This window comes from Cynocephalus volans, chromosome 16 (assembly GCF_027409185.1).
Source record: "Cynocephalus volans isolate mCynVol1 chromosome 16, mCynVol1.pri, whole genome shotgun sequence".
NCBI lineage: Eukaryota > Metazoa > Chordata > Mammalia > Dermoptera > Cynocephalidae > Cynocephalus > Cynocephalus volans.
In genome coordinates this window covers 26739002-26765922 of record NC_084475.1, presented here as the reverse complement: position 1 = coordinate 26765922, position 26921 = coordinate 26739002, and the positions used below count along the sequence as shown (strand labels likewise).

Here is a 26921-nt window from a genome sequence, read left to right as displayed (position 1 = left end):
TTTATGAATATATGTGTATGTATAAATTACTAAGTGATAAAATCGTATTATAAAATGTCTTACATGTAATCATGGTTTTATTTATGTACATTGCATTTGTTAATAGTAATCTAGGCAGTACAGTTGTGGGTGTTGTAAATTTTTTCTTTGTACTGTGTCTTCCAGACATTTTACAATGAGCCTGTCTTAATCTTGAAATCAAGACAAGAAGTTCTCAAGAAAATTTGTGCTATATGATTTTTATTCTTCAAATTTCAGGTTGCTATTACAGGTCTACAGTCACAATTCCAAAATTCACAAATCTTTGAAAACCAAAAGGTTTTTTGTGACTCATCAGTAGCAAAGCCTGACCTGAACTGATATGAGATTATTTAGAATATTGATTCCACTTAGGCTGACTCTTCATATGTTTTGCTGCACAAATAATAATGCATTTATTACAGGCTGCTGCCCTGACCCGCTGGTGGTGTTGCACAATTAATGGTATACACATTCTGTCACCTTTCTCAAGTTCCCCAAATACTGATGTTGAACTACATCTGGCCCTGAGGGTTTTGGATAAGGGTTTAAGAATCTGATTCACTTCTAGTTATGTGGAGATCTGGATGCATTATTTCTATATTATCATAGGGAGTTTTAAAATGATTGTATACTTTGCTTTTAAATTTTTATCAAGATGCATCTTCAAAAATTGGAATCAACACACAATCCTCAGCAAATCTATTTTCGAAAAGATGTCCTATGTGAAACCTTGTCTGGAAACAGCTGTCCTTTGGTGACTATAACAGCAATGCCAGAGTCTAATTACTATGAACATATCTGTCAATTCAGTAAGTCTGACTTCTTCACTCAAAATATAAATCATTCTCACATATTTTTCTTTGCTTATATGTATATTTTATAATGGATATAATACTAGAACAGGCATCAAAGACTTGGGATCTTGTCTTGGTCCTGTTAGTCCCTAGCCATGGGCCTACCTCTGGGCCTCAAGTTCCTCATGTTGAACATAAGGGAGCTGCATGAGACATTCTCTCAGGTCCCTTTTGATACTCATATTTTGTAATTCTTAGCCTTAGAAATTGTACTTGAAGTAGAATATAACAAATTGACAACTAATTTTATAAATAAAACAGAAATCTTTCAAGTGTTTTGATGGCTAGCACCGAATAGGTACTTGTTTTTCCCTGCCATTTATATTTTAAAAATTGCCTCAGATGTACAGCTGTGGTAGTAAAAATTAGAAAACTGTTCTAATTTTGATAAGAAGGTAAAGTATTTTCAGGAAAGAAAAATAACTTGTTATGTATGAAAATATGAGTGATAAGCTGAGTGATATTTTGTAGACTTGTGTGTCTAAATGTACAGTGGAAAACTTTTTTTTGGTAACTCTCTGAGCAGCTGTATTTTTTTCTTTGTGCTTATCATAGAGACTATAAGACAGGGATAAGACTGTATTTTCCTTCCTTTCCCCATGATTTTCTGAAAAATCATGTTATGTTTTAAACTTCCCCAGCTACTTATATGTTATATAAAATCAAGATTACCTTAAAGAACTAATTTGACATGTTAGATTAATCATTGGGAGATAAGTAAGAAGTGGCTCAAATACTATTATTGTTTTATGTTCTTATTATGAACTCCTTCTGGACATGGTTTATATTGAATTTATATTTGTTTCCTCTGAAGGACTTAGTATGGTGCTTGTATATAGTAGGTGCCCAGTGAGTTCTCCTATGAATTTATATCAGAATTCACAATTGAATAGAGACATTTCTAAAGCCCCAAAGTAAAATATCTTATAGACTTTTAGTAGCTATTTATTTTAATTTGAGATTTTATGTGTACTTTAGGAAATCGCCCTTACATTTTCTTATCTGCTCGGGTACATCCTGGAGAAACTAATGCAAGTTGGGTTATGAAAGGAACATTGGAATATCTCATGAGTAATAACCCTACTGCTCAGAGCTTACGAGAATCTTATATTTTTAAAATTGTCCCTATGCTAAATCCAGATGGTGTCATCAATGGAAAGTAAGTTAAGCAATAGTTATAGAAATATTATAGATTATTGTGGTTGTCCTGTATAAACTTGTTGAAATAAGTGTCCAAATTAATTTGGAAAACAAATCTAGTGATTTTTCTAGAACGAAGGAAGTTTTGGTGGGGAATTTATCTAAAATAAACTTTTAAATGAAAATATATTTTGTATGCTAGTAATAATATGATATTTTAAGAAATTCTGTAGCTATGAGAATATGATTTTATAGAATGTCTTCGTCTTGCTTGAATTGTTTTAGAAAAATCACAATGTTAGGATATGAGAAAGATTAACACTCTTATATTCCTTTCTTTTTTGATTTGTTAGGGATGTGAGCTTAGATTTTTCTAAGATTTAGAATCTTCTGGGATCTCTTTCCACTGATATGGAAAGTCAGCCCCATCTGCTAACGTTTTCCTGATATGAGGAGGTTATAGTTTCTGTCAGAAGGAATTCTTTAGACTGAAAATACTGGAAGATAGTTACTTTTTAAGCAGAGGTGGCTTATAGTTAGTACAGTAAATTTTTTCTGGCAATTTGACAAGGTCTTTGTAGTGCTTCAGAAAGATGAGATTTACTCCAGTTGTGCTGAGCATCTCCAAAGATGAGGGTACCATATCTTATTTATTCAGTAGGCATAGCATAGATATTTCTTATATTTTAGGAAATTATTGAGTTAAAAAAGATAGAATTTCTTTTTAGTTAATGTTATGGCTGTGAAACTGAAATGTCTACTTTGAATTCAGAAGCATAGTGACCAGTTAGAATTCTATTTATATTTCTGTTGTCACCTTCTTATTGTTTGCTTAAGTTTTTGCTTAATGTCTTTAATACTTAGTATGTATGAATAAATTAAAGTATATTTGAATTTTTACAAGAATGTATACTTTTCATATACTTGTCTTTCTCAGAAGAAGGGCCTAGATAGCACTTTTACAAAATATTGAATGCACTCAAGGTAGAGAATGTTAGCATATAGCATATGATTGTTATGTAGTTAGAATGGAAAATGTGACCATTAATGTGACCATTAATAAATCTGACGAAGTATGGAACAAAACCCCATAATTGAGAATTAATTTTTTTCTGTAGCTTGAAAATTTTGATTATAAATCTGAAAGCTTACCACAGTTACTTGCATGTGACACAAGATCTTACACATAGTAAATGCTCAATAAATGTTTATTTAATATAATATGCATTCGGTTGAGCCACTATCTATACCTATTTGAAATACTTAGTGGAATGGAATCATAATATTACATCATATATCTTATACAAATATATAAGGCTTTATTGGTACCAATGTTGTTCTGTCTTTGTGTTTACATATGTAGTCACCGCTGTTCTTTAAGTGGAGAGGATTTGAACAGGCAGTGGCAAAGTCCAAATCCAGATTTACATCCTACAATTTATCATGCTAAGGGGCTGTTACAATACCTAGCTGCAGTGAAGCGTTTACCCCTGGTAAGTTGCAGTATTTATTTTTACTTTATATTGTCAAATGTTTTTGTTGATTAATGACTTCGTATTTTGTACATTATATTATGGTTGTAAAAGCTAAGTGTTAAAAATTTCAAAAGCAATTTCTTTAAAATGTCTTTTTCTATTATCAGTCATTTTTATGATAATTAAGGTGTCAAATTAATACAGTATATCTATATATTTATTTTATCAGGTTGAATGTTTAGAATTCTCATAATTCTCGTAAGTCCTATACTTTTTTGTTTAGTTTTTTGCTTAAGTTTTAGATATTTAACTTCTCTATTTGAACAACACTAAGGTAACAATATGTATCTTCCAGATTCTCAAACTAGTAAAAGGTTATTTCTGAGTTTTTTAGTCAGCTCTGGAACTGTTAAGTCTCCAATACACACCTTAGAAGTGTAGTACAGGCGTTGTGTGAGACTGTGTGGACTGTATGTGTATATTCCTTCTGTTGTCACCAGCTTTTGATTAGAATGTTTCTGTTACGTTAGTTTTTAATTTGGGTAAAGTTGACATGTGAGTCTGACCTTTATTTTTCATTTTTAAAATGATGCTCTTAAAAATTAAATAGAAACCGTACCCTTTCTTATTGTGGTTTTCATAAGAATGTTTTCATGTTCCTTTAAATTAGGTGAATATTTTAACAACCTTTTGGGGCAGTGATGACTGCAGTTATAGATTTGAACTATAATTGAATTTACTATCTTTTTAAATATAGATACAAAGAAAGAGTGGAACTTGTGGCTTGATAGAGGACCTTCAAAGGATTTAGCAATTCTAAAATTAATCATAGATCCTTTCCAAAATTAGATATTATTACTTTTATTGGTTCTACTTGTTAAACAGTGGTTCTATTACAGTAAAAAGGCCAAGGAACACAGACTTCTTCATTGGCTTGATATTAACTACCTTTACTTGACGATATATGAATTTGAAGGCTTTTAATTTTTGAAATATATTATCTTTTCAAGGTTTATTGTGATTATCATGGCCATTCCCGAAAGAAGAATGTATTTATGTATGGCTGCAGCATCAAAGAGACAGTGTGGCATACCAGTGATAACGCAACTTCATGTGATGTTGTGGAAGATATAGGATACAGGGTAATTATTATGGATGATTCATGAGTTTTTGAATTTCAAACGTGTAAAAGTACAGAAAATAATTTAACAGATACACACCACTCAGATTCAGTCAGTGTTGACATTTTGCCATTTTTATTTCACATTTTAATTTTAAGTTTTGTCTTATCACATTTAGATTTTTTGTCTGTTTGGAATTTATTTTTGTGTGAGATGTGGTGGGATCTACCTTTATTTTCCCTGGTGTACCAGTTGTCTCCGCACCATTTACTAGACAGTGCATCCTTCCTCTATGGATTTGATGAAGCTGTCTGTTAACGTACTGTGTTGCCACCTGGATGGGTGTGATGTAAGGCTCTCTGGTATTGCAATCATTCTTATTTCTATCTCTTTGAATACCACATTGTTTTAGTTACTGTAGGTTTATAATTAGTATTGCTGTTTGGTGGGACAAATTTTTCATATCCTTTTAAAAAATTGCCCTGGCTCTTTTTTGTCTGTTATTCTTTCTTGTGAATTTTAGGATGAGTTCATGGGTAAACTTTGTTGGACTTTGGGTCAGAATTGTGTTGAATCTAAATTAAGTTGGAGAGAATTGTTATGATGATGATATGTAGCATTGCTATATACGAACATTGCCTATCTGTCTGTTCAATTGAGTCTTTTATATTCTTCAATAAAGATATAAAATTTTTCCACATAGGTGTGCTATTTTATTTTTGTTAGACTTATTTCCAAATACAAATACTTTATTAATTTTGTTGCAGTTGGGAATGGGATCCCCCCCCCCCCCCCCCACATATCTGCCCACCTCCAATTGATCAATGATGGTGCATAGGAAAGCTATTAACTTTTTTCAGGAGAAATTTCTACAAGTTTCATATCCTTCTATAAAAGATTACAGCAGCAACACAGGAAGCAGAAACTTCGTTTAGCAGTGCCCTCATAATTCTCAGCAGGATTTCCAACCTATGCATTTTATACTCTGTCCTAACTATCAGTAAATGTGAAAGTAAGAAAGGATGTTCTCAGACATGGAAAGTCTCAAACACTTGCCTCACAAATTGCCTTTCTCTGGAAGCTACTGGAAGATATTCTTGCCAAAATGGAAGAGAAGAAGAGAAAGGCTTGGAAATTAAATCCAAGAGGGAGACAAAGCGCAGAAGAAAGGTGGAGAGCCCAAGAACGTATGTAAAATGGCCCATGTGTCAACATTCAATAAATGTTACTGCCACTCTACCTTCAGAGAGTTTAGAAGCTGTATTAAATGAAGGAAACAGATTAGCAGAGCTCAGGGATATAGAAGAAAAATGGGAATGTTTAGTCCCAGATCAACAATATAAGAAAGTGAGACTAGTGAGAAGCCCAGAGAATGGAGAAAGCCAGACAAAAGAGCACACACGCAGAGCCCTTCTGTGTGCTGCTCTCCAGAATGCCACCATCCCTTTCCCTAGTCATTCGTTTGTTTATCATATGAAAGCAGATTACACATTCGCAAGATTATCTCTTCTTCATGACACTTAAGAATTCTAGTTTTAACTTTTTGTATGTTATTATTTGCTTAACATGTTTCTCTTTATACTAGATAGGATGCTCCATGTGCCTAGCAATCATGTCTGATACGCTTACTCTTGAGAACATTGCTACTGCATGACATAGTGCCTCATTCACCACGAGTATGCAATAGTTTCAGATAGGTGGATGGATGAATGGCAGGCTGACGTGGGAGGGTAAATACAAGACATGTTTTCCCTTTGTAAGAGATAAAATTAATTAGCTATCTTTGATCTCAATTTTTCCATTTCATTAATTCTCTCTTCCCAAGTTGGTTTATTTAGTTCGTTCTCTGGGTTTTGTTGTGAAAAGAAGCATTAGATGATGTTGTAGGTTAGACAGAATTAATAATGCACTTTTTCCCAAAGTACATTTCTCAGGACGTTAACAGGTGTTTTCTCCCCCACCCGCAAATAGTTTTATGATCAGATATGTCTGGTAATTGCATTAGACACCATTAACTTTGTTTCTTGTCTTTAAGACTCTTCAGAATCTTCACATGCTAATGAGCCTTGTACATTTCCAGAGTTATTGGGGTGTGTGTGAAAGTGGGGCATTTCCCACAATTTTATGATCGTGTGTTAGTTCCTATTACTGCTGTAACAAACTATCACAAATGTAGGGGCTTAAAACAGTACAGATTTATTAATTTTCAGTTCTGTAGAGCTGATGTAGGTCTCACTAAGTTAAAAATCAAGATATCAGCAGGACTGCATTCTTTTTGGAGGTTCTTGGCAAGAAATGTTTTTCTGTCCTCAGCCCCCTTCTAGGGGCTGCTGTGTTGCTTGCATCGTGATCCTTTCCAGCCAGGAATTAAATCACTTTGTAGTATCACCTTCTCTCCTTCTGCCTCCCATTTTCTCTAGTGAGGGCCCTTGTGATGACACTGGTGCCACCAGGATAATCTGGAATAATCTCCCATCTCAGAATCCTTAACTGAATCATATCTGGGACAGTCCCCTTTGCCATGTAAAGTAACACATTCCCACGTTCTGGGGATTAGGACATGAATGTCTTTGAGGGGCACTGTTCTGATCATGGAAACCTGTTTTTGCAGATGGTTTGGGAAATGATGGATAAATATACATAAATGCTGTGTTTCTGTTGATAAATCATAGTACTCCTTTGTGCTTTTAGTGCAAGTGTTTTGTTTTTGGGAAAAATACAAAAAATTATGGCATATAAATTGAGGGCATTTAACAAAATAACTGATCAGTACTCTTCAGAAGTGTGAAGATCATGAAAGATATAGAAAAACTAAGGACCTGTTACAGACTGCAGGAGACTAAGGAGAAATAATAACTAAATTCAGTGTGAGTTTCTGGGTAGGATCTTGAAGGAAAATATTAGAAAAACTGGTGAAATGTGAATAATAGCTGGTGAAACTTAATGAACTAGTTAAATTTGTAGTTTAGTTAATAGTATTGAATCACTGTTAATTTGTTTTTGTTCTGATATTGTGCTGTAGTTATGTTAAGATGTTAATACTGGTGCTGCTGATAACACCAATGTCAAGGGTTCAGATCTCTCCACTGGCCAGCCCCCGCGCCCCCCAAAAGAAAGACAGAAAAAGATGTTAACATTGGGATAGCCGAGTGAGAAATATATGAAGATTCTTTGTACTATTTTTGTAACTTTTCTCTAAGTTTAAAATTAGCTCAAAAAGTTGAAGAAACTAACCTCTGTTATTATATGCGGTGATGTTCACCTTATTGAAAGAAAATATATGATTTAGTGTTACTAAAATAACTATTAGCTTTTTAAACACTTTGTAATATTGCTAAGTAATATAGATAGTAGACCATCATTCCTGAAGAGAAGATGACTACGAGTAATGTAGATTAGGACTTTTTATTTCTTTGGTTTACTGAGTATCCCCAGTACTTAGGCATTAAGTAAATATTTGTTGAAAGAATAGATGAATTAATTGTATGTATAGACAAACATCTAACGATTGTATTATCTTATTTGGATAGTGCTCATATCTTTTGGTTTACTTTCATGTGGGTTTTTTGTTTAAGCTTCACAATGCTTTGTGACATAGGTAGGGATTATCGCTGGTACTGTACAGATGAGTCAGCTGAGACTTGTGGGTTGGTTGACATGCCTTAGGCCTTGCAAGAAGTGGTGTGCCTGGGACTGAAGCTACTGCTTCAGGTCCTGTGTGCTTTCCACTTTGTCCCCGTGTCCCTTCTACGATAGTTAGACCTAAGCAAGCACCCCGGATCATTTTCCACAAAAGTTTCAGTGACATATCACTACCCTTAGCAGAACTCCAAAGCACATTTTCTATTTGGTGTCTTCTCTCTTCTTTCCCCTTCCCAAATAAATAAAATGATTAGAATTATATAAAAAATGGAAACACTCCAGAAACGAAGTGGTAAGTGAAAGTCATTTTCTCCCAATCACCCTCAACACTAATGAGTCGGTTTTACCATTGTGTTACTTGCCTCTAAGCACATCCATTCCTAAATGTATATACAGATAGTACTTGCAGTTTTTGTCTATTTTCATTTTTTTAAACACTACACAGCAACTTGCTTTTTCACATAATGTTTGTTGCCATCTTTCCAGGTCATCATCTCTGGATCTGTCTCGGTCTTTTTAACAATTATGCAAGATTTCCATTGTGTACTTTTGTACTGTATGAGTGTACTGAAATTCATGTGTTCAGTAGTTCCCTGTTGGTGGTTATTTGATTAGCACTGCCAAATTGTCCTTTATAAAGACTATACGTATTGATACTCCCAAATACTGTGACTGATAGTGCTGTTTCTCTACATCCTTACTACATTGTATTATCATCTTTGCCAGGAGAAAATACTGATTATTTTAATTTGCATATCTATAAATATATGATGAAGCTGAGTATCTTTACATATATTTAGCCAATTATGATCTCTTTTAAAATAGCCTTTTCTCATATTGTCTGCTTACTTTTGTACTGGTCTTCTAATTATGATTGTTTTAAAAATAAGAACTGTTTATATGTATTACAAATAATATTTTCTAATTTTTTCATTTATGGTGGATAGTAATATGCTTTCATGTTTACTGTTTTTAGTTTCATTTTAAAAATTTTACTTATTTTAAGCTTAAATCCTCAATCCAGCTAGAATTTAATTTGATGAAGAGCATCTTCAGATTGTTTTTCTCAGTGCTATCCAGTTCAGTATTGTGCCAATATTTAATGAATGATCAATCTTTTCTCCTCTAATAATAATAACTTTAATACCTTTGGTTCTAATTCTGAACTCTCTTTCTACAGATCTTTCCATTCCTGCCTCAGTATCACAGTTTCACATACTCTAGATATATGGTCTAGATTATTATCTGTTGTGTTATTTCACTAGTCATAGCCCGTTTCCCCCCAGAATTTCCCAGTGTATACTTTCAGGTGAACTTGAGAATAATTTTAAGTTACAGAAAATTTTGGGGTATTTTGATTGTGGTTGTCTTAACTTTATTGATTAATTTAGGGATGACTGACATTTATACTGTTAAATCTCACAATTAAGCTTTCATGACTAAACTTTTTTTGAACATGCTTTTCTTACATGTTTTTGTTCTGCTACTGGTTTCTACTATGAATGTGATCCTTTCTTCCATTGGGTTTTCTAACTGGTTATTATGTAGTAAAGCAGAAAATTTTAAACTAGCAAGAGGGTTGTTTTGATGTTTGAATAGCAGGGGATATAACAAGAAAATGCACATGGTCCTGCTGTAATGACTGTGCTTTTATCAAAATTTGTAAAAGTTAAACAAATCTTTAAAAACATCCCTCTTATTTTAAAAATTATCATTCTTATTTTTACAGACTTTGCCTAAGGTACTGAGCCATATTGCCCCAGCATTTTGCATGAGCAGCTGTAGCTTTGTAGTGGAAAAATCTAAAGAATCCACAGCACGTGTTGTAGTTTGGAGGGAAATAGGAGTACAAAGAAGCTATACCATGGAGAGTACTTTGTGTGGCTGTGATCAGGGAAAATACAAGGTAAACCATGTTAGGACTTCTAGGCATAAAAAATATTTGAAGGCTTCCTTTCCTTTCATATATAATCCCATGGTTTTCAAGTATATATTAAATATTATGTTTGTTTATTGAATTATATGTAATTTGCAATAATGAAGTTGAATCATATGCAGTCTTAAGAACAAGTTTGTTTTTATTTTTGTTTTTTTTTTTACTTCTCTGAACTAAATAGCTTACCTGGGATCTTTAGGAATCGGTGTTTTGAGTCTATTTACATTCATAATTTTTACAAAAGCACATTGGAATACACATTTACATACTAATTAGTATTAAGCTGTGCAAGTAGTATATTATTAGTAAAAATTTTCTATTTTTTTACTTTATTGGCTGTCTATTTCTATACATTTAAAAATGTATTTAATTTATATTTGTTTATATTTATATTATTTATGTTTGTTATATTTAGATTTTTTAATGTATGACTTTTAAATGCATATCCATGTCCCCTAATCATTGCTTTAGTGGACCACGTTTGCTAAGGGTCTCATATTCCATAAATGTGTGAGATGCGAAAAAACTTGAGAATCACTTTTGTATAAGAACATAGGATGGTTGGCCGATTAGCTCAGTTGGTTAGAGCACAGTGTTGTAACACTAAGGTCAAGGGTTCAGATCTCCATACCAGCCAGTTTAAAAAAAAAAAAAAAAAACATAGGTGGCTCCTAGGAGAAAACCTTGGGGTATGTGATTTATGGAAACACACTGTAAATTACTTCTTCTTTTAAGAGGTGATTTATGTAGTTAGGCTGGAGAAGGTGTCTTAAAGCATCACTGTTTCTGAAACTAGCCTCTGGGCAGTGGGGAAAGTAGTAGTCAGGGCAGTTGAGACTTGGGTGCGTCTCTAACGTAAAATAGTAGGGCTTTGTTACTACATTTGGATTCCACTGATAGACTTTCATTGGATTTTAAAAAACGGTCTGTTTGTATTTTGATAAGTGTGCTTCATCATTGAAAAAAGATTTTTTAATAAAGATAAAGTATATTTTGGAACAAAATGTTAAACCAGTTTTCTAAAAAGTTACTCTTGTTTTTTAAGATATAAATATATAAACTTTAAAAAATAAAATGGAGAGCTGATAAATATGTATTTCTCTTTTATATGATTTAGTTTATACATTGATTTAAAACCCTTAGGGAGAGAAGTATATCTTACTAAGCCAGTATTTTTCTATGTCTAAAATGCAAGGCTTTGATCATAACATATATTTTTTAAAAAATTGGTAGAATTTACTTTTTAGAAAATTTTTTTATGTTACTGAACTTTAGGCTGTAAATATTCTTTTATTTTCTATAAACTAATTCAGAAACAGGCATAGCCCTTCTAAAACTTTTAAATTAAGAAGGCAAATAAATGTTTCAATAAAATCAGTTAGGTTGTATTTCTTAGAATATTTGGGAGATGGTCAAACTCTTTATTTAAACCAAAAAAAAAAAAAAATCATTATAAATGCATGTGCTTCATGTAGAGTAAGTTTTTACAGTTCCTTTTATTCATTTACCATGTGCTGTAGGAATTCATTCACCCCAGTCACTGAAAAGCTGTTTTATGATACCTTCCGTCTAATGATGTCTGCTCTCATCTATACCTTCAGCTTTTGTTGGTGTAAGGATTTCATGTATTTTACAGATTCATTTTTATCTGAAAAGTAAATGATACACAGCATCTTAATTTACAGCCCATTTTAATGGTTTTATGTTATAACATTTAACCTTTGGTAAACTTTACATTGCTTATTGGGATACTGTTGGTTTAAAAAGGTAGGGGGATTGAGGTAAAATTTTCTTTTTTCTTTAGCAGACAGAATTTGAAATGGGCATTCTTAATTGACATAGAACATAGGAATTTATTTTACTACTATCTTATTGGCGTAGATTTGTTTGAGTCTTATTTTGGCAGCTATCTTTCTTGTTTTTGTTTTACTTATCAAGTTCTTTTATCATATAATAAAAGTACCTATAAGGTAATGCTCAAGTATACATATTGGAGCCTTGAATTTAACATTATATTCAGCACTGGCATCCAAAGTAGTGGATTACAGGAAATACGAGTAAGATCTTAGTACAATACGGTGTCACACATGAACTCCAAGTGTAGGTAACCACAAAATGGTTGTTTGTTTTTTTCTCCATTGTGTTGGTAGTATGTTGGTGAAAATAGTTTGCATCAAAGTGAGTGAGAATAGACATTTTAGAAATAGTCTTTAAAGACAGTTTCCTTGTGACCTAAAATAATCATACTGTTGACATCGTCTTTGTCAAGTTCTAGTTTTATAGAAAGTACCAACCTTTTAAATTTATTAATATAGTTATAAATTCTTTTTTATGTAATTTTGATGAGATGCAGCCAGAGGATAGCAAACTTCCTAATTATATGTATAATATTACTTTATTTCTAGGGTTTACAGATTGGTACTCGAGAATTGGAAGAGATGGGAGCAAAATTTTGTGTTGGTCTACTGCGTTTGAAAAGACTGACATCCCCATTGGAATATAATCTGCCTTCCAGCCTGCTTGACTTTGAAAATGACTTAATTGAATCAAGCTGCAAAGTAACTAGGTAGAACGCACTTTTTTATTGTTTTATTATGTTGTACACTATTAGACTTTATTAAAAGAGTTTAGCATAGGAAAAAGGCATGGAGATTTTGACAGCCGAGAACATGTTTAGAATTAATATAATTTAAGTTTACATATCTATTATTTGTTCCAAGTTGTGATAATATTCTTGATTCTTTTAATGTTGATATTTGGGTGAGATTTTAGTGAAATACCTTTGTATTTTGAATGCTGTTTTAAGTGAGCCTAATGGTGTACATTTAACCCAAAAATAAGCAATGTGGGAAATATTGCACTTAGAGAATATCCAAATTATGAGAGTTTAGGGTCAGGATTGATATTTCAGAAGAAATTTTATTTTGTTGATGTCTACACACATCAGATGTCTGTCTAATAACCTTCTGGTAATATATATTAGAAACAGCTTATTTAGCATCCCTTTGAAAATTTAACTACATCTGCCAAATATTCTGAATAGGCAGTCTTTTTTTCCTAGAATTCAATGTATATTAAATTTGATCAGTTATGGGCTCATAGGTAATTCAGTATTGTGATTCTTAATCATAATGCCAGAGCTTTAGCATTTTATAGTTTGGTGTATATGGTTAAGCATAGTCCCATTTTATAGAACCTTCATGATTTTTTGCTATAAAATTTGTTAATTTATTACCATGTACTGTTATATATATCAGTGTAGCAGTTTTAAGTGCAGTAAACATTAATTGTAACTCTATTCTCTGTAAAGGTGATCATTTAGACACATGATCACCTGCACTCTCTACCCTTCAAAGTGTCTGCTAAATAATAATGAAAAGGAATATAAAGATTGTCAGTTCTCTCTGATATTTAGAAGTCTCATTTTAAGTTTTAAATATTCTTAACCTGTAGTCAGTAATACATTCGGACAGTTTTCCCCTTGTCATTGCACTTGAGCTCTTTGTCCTGGTTACTGACTTAGCACCACCCGGCAGCCAGGCCCTTCTTCCTTCATGCTGTCATTATTCATTCTCCATCGCAGATGAGTTTTCTACATACTTCCAATTTCTCTTTGACTTTAGTATCTTGATGCTTTTGAGGATTACAGGTCCTCAATCTGAGTTTGTCTGCATCTCCTCACGATATCTTCCAGTTGTATATCTTTGGGAAGAATGTCGTGGATACTGTGTTCTCCTCATTGAATCTTGTTGTCATGTGCAGTTTTAATTCGTCCTATTACTCAAGATGTTCCCTTTATCAGTTGATTAAGATGGTATCTGCCAAACTGCTCCATTGTAAAGTTGTTTTTTTTCCCATTTTGTACTTCAGAGTGTTTTTATGGAGATGTCCTTTGAAACTATGTCAGTATCCCATTTCTCATCAAATTTTCAGTTTATTCATTTTCAATTTATGTGTATTGGTTTTACAATTTACACTTTTAATTTGGTGGATTTTCAACTGTTATTATCACTATTTATTCTGATGCCTAAGATTTCCCTGATTCAGGCCCTTTAAACAACTTCTGTATGTTTTTGACATGTCCCCATCATTCTTTGAGGACTTCCTTTCTTTCTGGCACAGTATTTCCAGGCTCATCTTTGTATGTACTTTATCCCGGGGTTGGAATCAGCCATTTTTTCAATGCTTCCTGATTCTTTTTGGTGGAAAATGATATTTATATGTAAGTCTAGGTGCTAGTTGTATTTATTGTTTTTGTGGTGCCACTGCACTCAAGTTGTGTCAGTGGATAGAGCAATAGAATTTATTTTAAGGGCTGGCCCCATGGCTCACTTGGGAGAGTGCAGTGCTGGAAGCGCCGAGGTCGCGGGTTCAGATCCTATATAGGGATGGCCGGTGTGCTCACTGGCTGAGCGTGGTGCAGACCACACCGTGCCGAGGGTTGCGATCCCCTTACTGGTCCAAAAAAAAAAAAAAGAATTTTTTTAAGTAGTTACATATGCAAATACATATGTATACGCATGCATATACATGCATGCACACACATAAATGCAGATATCATCTGAAAACCCTAAGTTCACAGTGATACTTTTGATTCCGGTTCTGTGCCCAAGGGTTCAATCAATTTTTTCAGATTTCCAACTCCCTTCTTTAACAGTGGAAACCCTGGTTCTCATAATTTTAATATTTTTACTTATTTGATCAATCTGCCTGTGTACAAATAATCTCTCATCTCTGCTTTGCCTTTCTTCAGTGCCTTCTTCAACCTGCTCAGGCTCCAACACTGCAGAGGGAGCGGCTTTATAAAAATGATTTTTGTAATCTTGGTGCCTGACATGTCATAGCTATTCACTGACTGATTACATTCTGTTAATGAGTCATTATATTTAAGTATTTTTTGCAAACCTACTGCAGACATAATGTTGTGCCAGACTCCCAGCAAGAGTGGAAGAAATGGCACATGAGAGCTGGTGTCCCGAAGGAGCTGGCAGTGTAATAGAAGAAGCACAATTTCCATTTGTGAAGTGGCATGACAGTGGTTATCAAAGAATATAGAAATACATTAAAAGTAACAGTTAAAAATTACATGCACATTTTGAGAAAAAAAAAAGAGTTACTAAGTGAAGCCTTTAAAATGGCCTGGGTTTATCTGGAAGAGTTTTCTTAGATTGATAAATTTTATGCTAGGGCTTGAAAGATAATAGACAAGGTTTGATAAGAAATAGCTGAGCACGAAGGAAACAAAGTTAGCAATGGGAAATAGACTAATTTAGGTTAAGGTGGAAGCTTAGAAAGGCTAAGGCTGAAGAGAGCATCAAGTGAACAAGTGTTCAGTTTTGTGCTAATGAGTGTGGATTTAGGGAAGAGGAAACAGCAGTCGTATGTATTCTTAAGCAAGGAATAACTGACATATCCTATCTGTAAAATGTATTAAGATTCAGAATGTTCAGAAGCTTGTGGTTCCAGGTCCTGTGGTGCTCTGAGGGGAGTGCTGACTGCACAGCTTTCTGGGGTTGTTCCTTGAGGTTAATATTCCGGTGTAATGTAACACGCTGCTAGAGTCCAGTTATTCAGTGTGCTGCTTCTTAAATGTGCGTTTGTTGTTAATGTATTTTGTTTTGTTTTAATTGGTTTCCATATAATACAGATAGAGTAAATAAGGGGAATGAGGAAGGTTCTGATGGTGAGCTGAGGATAAAATTCGCCATCTTCAATTTTTCAGATGGCATCACTGGTTATACTTGTTGCTTGTAAGTTTGATTTTACCCCCTATACAGATTGGCAAAGCTTTTTTCCTCATAGTTACTGCCATTAATGATTTTAATATCTTATTTCATCATAGTTGCATATTCATTCAGCTGTCTTTTTATTGCTCTTTGGAAACCTTTCAGGAATAATTGTAAATTCTTGTTATTATTTACATTATTGGTATGAGGGAGTTGTATATATTTTTTATCTTTACCTCTTTCTCTTAGCTTTTTGTATTCACCTTTTAGTTTTTGCTCTGCATTGGTGATCCCTAATAACAGTTATCTTGGAAATAAAAGCCACAGTGAATGTAACACAGGTCACTTGGGTTTATCTGTTGAGCATGGAATATAAAGGGAGGGGTGGTCATAAACTTTCCTTTGGGCATTTCTTCCATCTTCTTTACTTTTTCTCCTCTTTATCTTCTCACCCTACCTGGATCCTGTAGGTGATATTCATTCTTGTGACTTTAAATTCTGTGTGTATGTCAACAACTCCAAAATACTTGTAATCTCCCAAGCCTCTCTTCTGTGCTCTAGACCTGTGTATCCAGTTTCCTGCTTGATTACGTATACTAGGTGATGGAGTTTGGATGTGTTGTCCCCACCAAAACTCATGTGGAAACTTGATCCCCAATGTGGCAGTGTTAGAAACTGATTGAGTCATGGGGCAGATCCCTCATGAATGGATTAATGCTCTCCCTGGGGGAGGGGGTAGTAATGAGTGAGTTCTTGCTCTATTAGGTCCCACGAGAGCTCGTTGCTTAAAAAGACCCTGGCACTTTCTCTCTCTCTTGCTTCCTCTTGCCACGTGATCTGCTTGTACCTGCTGGCTGGCTGCCACTTTCTGCCATGAGTAGAAGCAGCCTGAGGCCCATGCCGGATGCAGCTGTCCCAGAATTGTAAGCCAAATAAACCTCTTTTCCTTATAAATTACGTAGTCTCAGGTATTTCTATTATAGCAACACAAAACAGACTAATACAGAAAATTGATACCGAGGAGTGGAGTGTTGCTATACAGATACCTGAAAATGTGGATGCAGCTTTGGAACTGGGTATTAGGTGAAGGTTGGAGGGGTTTGAAGGACTTAGAAAAAGACAAAAGGATGAGAGAATGTTTGGAAGACTTCAGAAATTGGTTAAATGATTGTGACCAGAATGCTGATAGAAATGTGGACAGTAAAGGCCATGCAGATGATGATGTCTCAAATAGAAATGAGGAACTATTGGGAACTGGACAAAAGATCACCCTTGCTACACCATAGCAAGGAACTTGGCTGCATTGTGTCCATGCCCTTGGACTTTGTGGAAGGTGGGACTTAAGAGTTGTGAACCAGAGCATTTGGCCGAAGAAATTTCCAAGCAGCAAAGTAATAAGAAAATTGCATGGCTACTTTAACAGCCTACTCTTGAGTTATGGCAGCAAAGGCATGACATAAAGCCAGAATTTAAAAGGGAAGCAGAGTGTAAAGATTTGGAAAATCTGCAGCCTGGCCAAGCGGTGAAGCAGATAAACTGTTTCCTAAAGACATTATCTTGGCGGTGAGGCAGCCAGATGCTAAGAACCAGGACAATGGAAAAAATGCCCTAAAGGCATTCGAGAAGTCTGGAAGAGTGCCCCACGCATCACAGGCCCTGAAGCCTAGAAGGACTGAGTTGTCCCAGAGGACAGACCTGGGGCGCAGCTGCCCTCGGGATCTTGCTCCCTGCAATCCTAGCAGCTCTGGCTGGAGCAGCCCCAAGTGTGGTTCGTGCAGTAGCTCTGGAGAGTAGAAGCCTGAAACCTGAGTGCCATCCATGTTGTGTTAAGTCTGCAGGCCGGCAGGACATGAGAGCAGTGGAGGTGAGGCAACCTCCACCCAAATTCCAGAGGATGTCTGGAAAAGCCTGGGGGCCCAGGCAGAGACCTGCTGAAGGGGCGGAGCCGCTGCAGAGGTCATCTACTAGAGCAATGCTGAGCAGGAAAGTGGAGTGAGAGCCCCCACCAGGGAAATGTCTAGTAGAGCCAAGGCAGCAGGGCTGCTGCCAGAACCCTGGAACTGCAGGGTCATGGGTAACATGCAATGCAGGCCTGGAAAAGCTGCAGGCACCAGCACAGCCCAATGGGTTGTGCTTGGCAGAGCTATGGGAATGAGGCTGCCTGAGGCTTTGGGGGCCTATATGCCCATTTGTGCCCAGGATGCAGGACTTGGAGTTGAAGAACATTATTTTGGAGCTTTAAGACATAATGTCTGCCCTGCTGGGTTTCAGACTTGTTTGGGGCCTGTTTTTCCTTTCCTCTGGCCTATTCCTCCCTTTTGGAATGGGAATGTATACCCAATGTCTGTTCCACCATTGTATCTTGGCAGTAGATAAATTTGTCTTTGATTTTTACAGGTTCACAGCTGGAAGGAGTTTTAGCCTTTGGTCTCAGATGAGACTTTGGACTTTGGACTTTTAAGTTGGTGCTAGAATAAGCTAAGACTTTTGGGACTGTTGGTGAAAACGAGCCAAAATGCCGGGTACTGTTCAGGCTTTATTAAAGGAGGAAAAAAACTGCCGGGCTGTGCTCTAAATGGCGGGGCAGGCAGCTAGAGAGAGTACATATGCTTATATGGGTTGCTGGGCACAAAAAACGTAGGTGGGGAGGGGAAGGGGGTGCTAGTGTGTGGGATCATGTTGACAGTTGGTGCGGGTGTGGTGGGTAGAGGTGAGGTAGTCAAGATGGGAGGTACCTCCAGGCGGGGGTGGAAGGGTTTCTTTGTCAGGGAAACCACGAGGTAGAGGGTTTCTTTATTTGAGGAAACCACAGGTAGGGTAAAAGACTGGTGGCCATTTGGATTCAATATGATGCCAGTCATGTCCGTGATGATGTCAGTTGCATCCAAGGTGATGTGACCATGTCCAAGATGGTGCCGGCCACGTCCAAGATCTATCAGTTGGGATGGAATAATTGTATTTTGTATGTGAGAGTGACATGAGTTTTGGGAGGCCAGGGGTGGAATGATGGAGTTTGGATGTGTTGTCCCTTCCAAAACTCATGTGGAAATTTGATCCCTAATGTGGCAGTGCTGGAAACTGATTGAGTCATGGGGGCGGATCCCTCATGAATAGATTAATGCTCTCCCTGGGGGAGGGGAGAGTATTGAGTGAGTTTTCGCTCTGTTAGTTCCTGCAAGACCTGATTGTTTAAAGGACCCTGGCACCTTCTCTCTCTCTTGCTTCCTCTTGCCATGTGAGCTGCTTGTACCTGCAAGCTGCCTGCCATTTTTCTGCCATGAGTAGAAGCAGCCTGAGGCCTGTGCCAGATGCAGCTGTCCCAGAATTGTAAGCCAAATAAACCTCTTTTCCTTATAAATTACTCAGTCTCAGGTATTACTGTTATAGCAGCACAAAATGGACTAATTCACTAGGACATAACATTACCTTGTCTAAAATCACCTTGTGGCTTCTGCTCCCCTACTTCTCTCAAAACAAATCTGTTCATCCTTAGCCACCTCTTTCCATCCAGTTGCTCATGTCTTATTCTTGGCATCACCCTCTCTGTCTCTTACCCTTAATTCAGTCCATCACCCAGAGCTTTTTGATTCCTCTTCCAAACTATTTCTCAGATCTTTACGTTTCTCTCCACCATTTCTACCCTTACACTAGTCCAGGTTACCATCATCTCTTGCCTGGAGTGCTCCAGTAACCTGAGTGGTCTTGCCCCCTGTACTTTTTGTATTCTCCAGCTTCTTTGCATGCAGTGGTCACTCCCTTGCTTAAAAACCTTCAGTTGTGTCCAGGTCTGTGGAATATATCCATTATCAGAGGCTCTGAGGTCCAGCATGAGCCACCCACACCTTCCTCTCCTCCTTCAATTTGTCCTACTCTCACTCTGTATTCTTACCATTCCAACCGCACTGACCATCTTTTAATTTTTGGAGCAGTGCTTCTTTTTTCTTTCTTTTTTTTTTTTTAATTGGTTATGAATATTCATGAGAGTCACTCCTTGTGCCCATGATGTGGGGGCCAGATTTATACTGGCTGTATACCCATTACCACAAATTGCGTTTGTACCTTGTGTCCCCCACCCAGTTATCCCCAACCTCCCTCTGCCAGTTATCCCCAGCCTCCCTTCCCCTCCTCACTTCTCCCCCACTCCACTTTGTAGCCCACAGGTTGTTCTCTCCCTTGGAGCAGTGCTTCTAAGGTAGATATGGCAAAAGCCTGGTTTTTATTTTCTAATTTGTTCTGGATTGATACTTGAATAAAAATATGATAAAAATGAAGTACTGTAAAAATCGAAGAGGAGACCTCAAGTGTCGGGTCTGCCGCCGGCCGACCCGAACAGCCCTAGCCTCTTTCCTTTTGGTAGGTGAGCAAATGGCCTGGATTCCTCTTTCCCTCCTGTCCCCTTTGGAAGGAGATGGGGGAAGAGAGCCGTGAAGAGAGGTGAGCACTGCCGCCGGCCCCAACCAGCCCGTTAAAGTACACTCAGAGGCAGTGGGGGTTCTGTCCAGCAGTTCCGTTTATTATCACACAAGCACTTGCTTTTAAAGGCAAATGGGGAGGGGAGGTTTTTTTACATAATCCTATCAGCTTAAAGGTCAAGGGCATGCATCCTGTCTCAATGTCTAGCTATTGCAATCATGCAGTGTTCACGAGCGTGGAAGCACGTATTTGGCCAATAAGGGCTAAGGCACGGTTCCCGCAGACACTCCCACCCTACTTCCTCCTGACGTGTCTTAGGCTGCCACGTTAATACGCCCTTGTGGGCCCATAATGGCACCGCTTGTAATGTCACTTAAGGTGGCGTTAGTTTTTAAGGCCCAACACTCAAGGAATGCAAATATAATCTCCAATTTCTTATTTTGAGATTCACCAGACGTATAATTTCTGTGTCAAGTTGTTGTAAAAGTTTCTGAATGCTTCATTTTAATTATTGTACTTTGTCGCCTTGGACCAATAACAAAGAGTGTGTGAACCCCACTGGTCTGTGGACCCCACCTTGAGTAGTAGTATTCTAGAACAAATCAATCTGTCATCCCAGAGGCTTTGCATTTGCTGTTTCGTGTACCAATATGTCTGTGCCTCCACTTCAGGATTTTAATTTTTTTTTGGTGGCTGGCCACTTGGGGATCTGGGTGATTGACCTTGGTGTTACCAGCATCACACTCTCCCAAGTGAGCTAACTCACTTCTTGAACAAATCAATCTGTCATCCCAGAGGCTTTGCATTTGCTGTTTCGTGTACCAATATGTCTGTGCCTCCACTTCAGGATTTTAATTTTTTTTTGGTGGCTGGCCACTTGGGGATCTGGGTGATTGACCTTGGTGTTACCAGCATCACACTCTCCCAAGTGAGCTAACTCACTTCTTTTAAGATCGTATCCTTATCCAAAATCCTTTTCAATTTCAGTGCATTGTGTTTAGGAATAGATTTATTTTTAATATACCTTGCTTGACACTTGATATGTACTTTTACTTTGAGTATTCTTGTCTTCAATTTTGTAAAGGTCTCAGCCACTTTCTCTGAAAATTGTATCTTTATCATTCCCTTTATTATGTTCTTCCAGAATTCCTGTGTTGAGCTTGCAGTCTGTATCCACGCATGTCTCTTAACTACTTTTCTCTGCTGCAGGCTAGGTAAATTCTTCAGTAGTATTTCGTGATTCATTAACTACTGTCGTTTCCAGTCTAGAGTTTATCTCATGGGAAGTTTTTATTTTAATGACTAAATCTTTCACATCTAATTGGTTCTTTTTTAGTTTCTGCATGTTTTCATTTCACATTTTCTTGTTTATTCTTATGGCTGTTACATTTTTCCTTCTTTAAGACCCTAAATGCTTTCAAAGTCATTTGTAGATAATGCCATTTATTCTTTCTGTGATGGTAAATTCATCCACTGTTTCTTATGAGCCTACTTGTAGTTCGCAGGCTCATTCTGAGTGAGAGCCCCCTTACCCTAGCCCTTTTAAGTCTTTCCCTTTAACCTCTTCGTGATTTTGTGATTTCTTCTACTTGGCTTTGTCTCAGGGCTCCAGTCCAAGCGGGTACTTTAAAGCGTTGGTGGAAAAATAGAATTGAAAGATAACAGGAATCGTTTCATGAACGTTTTTTTTTGAGATGCCCTCATATTAGTCTTTCATTAGCATTTCAGACTTTCCCTCCTTCAGTGATTGGGGACTTACGGGACAAGTCACGGAGTTCATGAGGGTTCTTCTGGGTGTGATGTCTTGTATTCTTTCTGACTTTTTAATTACAACTTCACAAAATCTTTAGCATTAGACAGAAGTCTCAGCCTTATTTTTTCCGCCTCCTTTCTAAAGCAGGAAGCCTTATTCCGGCTGCTGAATTCGAGTCTGGGTTTAGTTCCCTGCCTCTGTCGTACCTTAAAGCCAACCTGTTGCCTTAAAGGACCTACTGCTGTCTGCTCTTGGGCCTGGAGTTCAGCAGACCCATCACCTGACTTTGCAATTCTATTATTTTTTTGGCCCAAGGAGATGTGTATTTTGTTTTTGCATGCATTCATATCTTTTGGTTCCTTTTTTTGTGTTTTGTCTAATCATTGCTCTGTGTTTGGAGCAGGGGAAACAGGGACCTGAAAGCATGTACTTTTCTAAACCAACTTTTAAGAGAAGTCTTTCACTCACACTTTGCCTGGCTAACTCCTAGTTAATGTCAGGGACCCTATCTGTGCCCTTCACCCCTGTATAATGGTGTCTTGCATGGTGCCAGTCACATGCTGAGTTGAATAAGTGGTAGGTAGCTGTATCAGATTTAAAAATTCAATTGGGTTAGGTTGCTGGGGGAAGGGTGGGGCTTAAGTGTCCTAAATATGTAAGGATGTGAGACTTTATCATTAATGCAATTGGGAGTTTTGGAGTCACTGGCAAAGTATGCTAAGTGATGGTTTTTACCTGAAAATAGTGTATAGATTTTGTTGAAGCTGGGAAGATGGAGGCCAAAAAATCTATTGAGGAAGTTGTTTGGGATTATTTACGTCTGAGAGGAGGATGGGAACTCCAATAAGAATAATAATAAGGGGCAATGATTGTTTGAGGAGATAGTACTGGGTAGTATTGGAGAGGTCTTGATGACTGAATATTGAATCAGAATCAGGTGAAGCCGCATTTCCAAGTGTAAGTGAAAATGGCAAATGATGATACAGAGATGGAACTAGGGAGCCACGTACCTTTTTTAAGATTACCTCCCTGTTCTGTTTTTTTATTGGCTGTGCCCTTCTGGTTCCCTTCTTCTCATTTATTTTCTGTTTTCTTGTTCTAATGTGAAACTGAGGTATCAATTCGATGAATATAAGTCCCCCCAATTTTTTAGTTTTGTTGACCCTTTTATAATTTTTCAAGCTCATCTTCTGTCAGAATTTTTCTTTTTTCAGCCAGTGTGCAATGTGGATGGTTTTATTTCATGCATTAGGCCTCAATTAAATTCTGTCCTTCGAGGTTTTAACTGTTTCACAAGATATAGTATCTATTTGTTGTGAACTAATTTATTTTCATTTGTAGGCAAATTATATCAAGTAAGCTTGAATAGTAGCAGCAACAAGTATAGATGTTTATATTAAATGCCTTTGACAAGGTAATCTAACTCATTTGTAGATGTTGTCTTAGTTCGTTCGGCTACTATAACAAAATACCATAGACTGGGTAGCTTATTTTGGAGACTGGGAAGTCCAAGATAAAGGCACCAGCAGATTCGGTGTCTGGCCCACTTTCTCATGGATGTCTGTCTTCTCATTGTAACCTCATGCGACATAAACATTCAGTCCATTATATTCCACTCTTCCTCCCCCACCCCACTTTGTGTCCTTCTCACATGCAGAATACATGAATCAATCCCACTATCCCCTAGAGTCTTAACTTGTTCTAGCATCAACTCAAAAGCTTAAAGTCCGAAGTCTCATCTAAATATCATCTAAATCTAGGTATAATTTATCCTGAGGCAAATTGCTTTCTAGCTGTGAGCCTGTGGAATGAAACAAATTATGTGCTTCCAAAATGCAGTGGTGGAACAGGCATAGGACAGACATTCCCATTCCAAAAGGGATAAATAGGAAAAAAGAAAGGAATAACAGGTCTTCAGCAAGTCCAAAACCTTAAGGCTTAAGAATAATCTTCTTTGGCTGGATTCTCGGCCTTCAAGGCCCACTGAGGCTGCAGTCCTGCCTTCTAGACACACTGGGATGGAGGTCTTGTCCTTGTAGTTTTGCTGGCCTGGCGTAGAGTCCCTAAGGTTCCAGGAGGTCATGCTGCCATGGCTTTGCTGGGCATTTTCCTAGTGGAGGCTCTCTGTGGTGGCCTTACCCCATGGAGGTTCCTTGCTTGGGTTGTATACCTATGGCTCTACATGGCTTCATTCATCAAAATCGAGGTGGAAGTAGCCACACTCCCCAGGCTCCTGTACTCTGCAGGCCAGCAGAGATGTCATACATGTATGCTGCCAACTGCCTGGTCCTATGAACGAATGGCCACTGCACCCATGCCACACCAGGGCCCTCTGGAGCCAGACCTGATACTGCTGAGGAATGTGGTGCCAGAATGTGGGGAGTGGATTCTGTAATGTGAGGTGGTGCCAGGTGGGCAGTGTGTGCTGAGACTCCACAGTCACATGTGGCCCCTCCTTTGAAACCATTTTGATGATCTCTGGATCACATTGGGGAGAAAGAGGGGACATTCTTCTATTGTTTTGGACTGTAGCTCCTGGCTTTTGTTTAGATGACTGACTCATCTCCTTATCACATGATCCCTTGGCCGCACCCTTGGCATTCTCTCCGGAACATGCTTTCTTATTTGTTACAATGTGGACAGGATGAGAATTTCCCAAATATTTAAGTTCTCCGTCTTTTCTGATAAACAATTCCATCTTTAAGTCATTTCTCTCCTCTTGCATTTTATGATAAATAGTCAAGAGAAACCAAGCCACACCTTCAACACTTTGCTTAGAAATTTCTTCAGCAAGACATCCAATTTCTAATTCTACCTTCCAGAAAACACTAGGACATGAACACAATTCAGCCACATTCTTTGCCACTTTTTAGCAAGGCTTGCCTTTCTTCCAGTTTCCAATATCATGTTTTTCATTTCCCTTTTTTTTTTTTAACTTAACATTTATTTTTACTTATTTGTGGGGTACAGTGTATTGTTTGGATATATGCATATACTGCACAATGATTCACTTAGGGTAGATAGCATAATTTTGTACCCAGTAGTCCACCTCTTCTTCTCCCCCTCCCATCCTGGCTTCTGGAAACCATTATTCTATTCCTATGAGAACCACATTTTTTTTTTTTTTTTTTTTTTTTTAAAGATTCCACATATGAGTGAGTTCATGTAGTATTTGTGTTTTTGTGCCTGATTTACTTCAGTTAACATGATGGTTTCCATTTCAACCTATGTTGCTGCAAATGATAGGATGTAATTTCTTTTTATAGCTGAATAGTATTTATTGTGTATATATACCACAGTTTTAAAAAAATTCACTCATCCATTGATGTGCATTTAGATTGTCTTGGCTATTGTAAATATTGTTGTGGTGAACATGGGAGTACAGGTGTCTTTTTGATATATTTATTTCATTTCCATTGTTATATACCCACTAGTGGGATAGTTGGTTAGTAAGGTAGATCTATTTTTAGTTCTCTGAGGAACTTGTATACTGTTCTCCACAATGGCTATACCAATTTATATTCCTACCAACAGTATAAGAGGTTCCCTTTTCTCTGCATCCTTGTCAGCATTTATTATTTTCTGTCTTGTAGGTAACAGCCATTCTAACTGGGAGGAGATATTTCATTGTGGTTTTAATTTGCATTTCCCCATTATTCGTGATTTTGAGCATTTTTTTCATGTGTTTGTTGGCCATTTGTATGTTTTCTTTAGATAAATGTTCAGGTCCTTTGCCCATGTTTTTTACTTGGGTTACTTGGGTGTTTTTGTTGTTGAGCTGAGTTCCTTTTATATTCTGGATATTAGTACCTTGTCTTATATGTAGTTTGCAAACACTCTCCCATTCTGTAGGTTGTCTCTTCATTTTGTTGATGTTGTCCCTTGCAGGGCAGAAGCTTTTCAGTTTGATGTAGTCCCATTTATGTATATTTGCTTTGGTTGCCTGTGCCTTTGTAGTCTCACTCAAAAAAGGCACTGCTTGCTCCCATTTCATGTAGTGTTTCCCTTGTTTTCTTCTAGTAGTTTCATAGATTTGGGTCTTAAATTTGGGTCTTTAATCCATTTGTAGTTGATTTTTGTGTATGGTGAGAGATGGGGTCTAGTTTCAGTCTTCTGCATGTAGATATCCAGTTTTCCCAGCACCATTTATTAAAGAGGCTGTCCTCTACCCACTGTATATTCTTGGCACCTTTGTTGGAAATGAGTTGGCTCTAAGTGTGTGTGGGTGTGTTTATTTCAGGGCTCTGTATTCTGTTCCATTGGTCTATTTGTCTGTTTTTATACCAGTACCATGGTGTTTTGTTTACTATAGCTTTATAGTATATCCCCTTGTTGAATTGATCTCTTTATCATTATATAATGACCTTCCTTATCTTTTTATTTTTTACTTTCCTTGGCTTGAAGTCTATTTTATCTAATATAAGTATAGCTACTCCTGCTCTTTTTTGATTTCTATTTGCATGAAATATCTTTTTCCATCCTTTCACTTTCAGATGGTGTGTGTCTTTATAGGTGAAGTGAGTTTCTTATAGGCAGCATATTGTTGAGTTTAAAAAAAAAAAATCCATTGAGCCACTCTCTGTCTTTGAATTGGAGCATTGAATGCATTTACATTTAGAGTTATTATTGGCATATAGGGACTTGTTACTGCCAATTTGTTCCTTTTTTCTGGTTGTTTTCTTGATCCCTGTTTCCTTTTTTCCAATCTTACTGTCTTCCTTTGTGACTGAGTGGTTTTCTCTAGCAGTGTATTTTGATTTATCACTATTTATTTTTAGTATGTCTCTTATAAGTTTTTGTGTTATGGTTACCATGAGGCTTACAAAAAACATTATAGTTA

At 36.9% G+C, this 26921-nt stretch overlaps 1 protein-coding gene across 5 annotated transcripts in view; it reads left to right on the top strand.

The window, feature by feature from the left end:
* The window catches only part of AGTPBP1 (ATP/GTP binding carboxypeptidase 1), a 173674-nt gene that overhangs the window by 124517 nt on the left and 22236 nt on the right, over positions 1-26921 (top strand). For all 5 annotated transcript variants that reach the window (XM_063080496.1, XM_063080499.1, XM_063080498.1 and 2 more), the window contains 6 exons: positions 677-830; positions 1854-2034; positions 3379-3508; positions 4501-4632; positions 9983-10159; positions 12595-12755. In XM_063080496.1, the coding sequence (XP_062936566.1) occupies positions 677-830; positions 1854-2034; positions 3379-3508; positions 4501-4632; positions 9983-10159; positions 12595-12755 (935 nt within the window). The remainder of the gene's footprint in view (positions 1-676; positions 831-1853; positions 2035-3378; positions 3509-4500; positions 4633-9982; positions 10160-12594; positions 12756-26921) is intronic.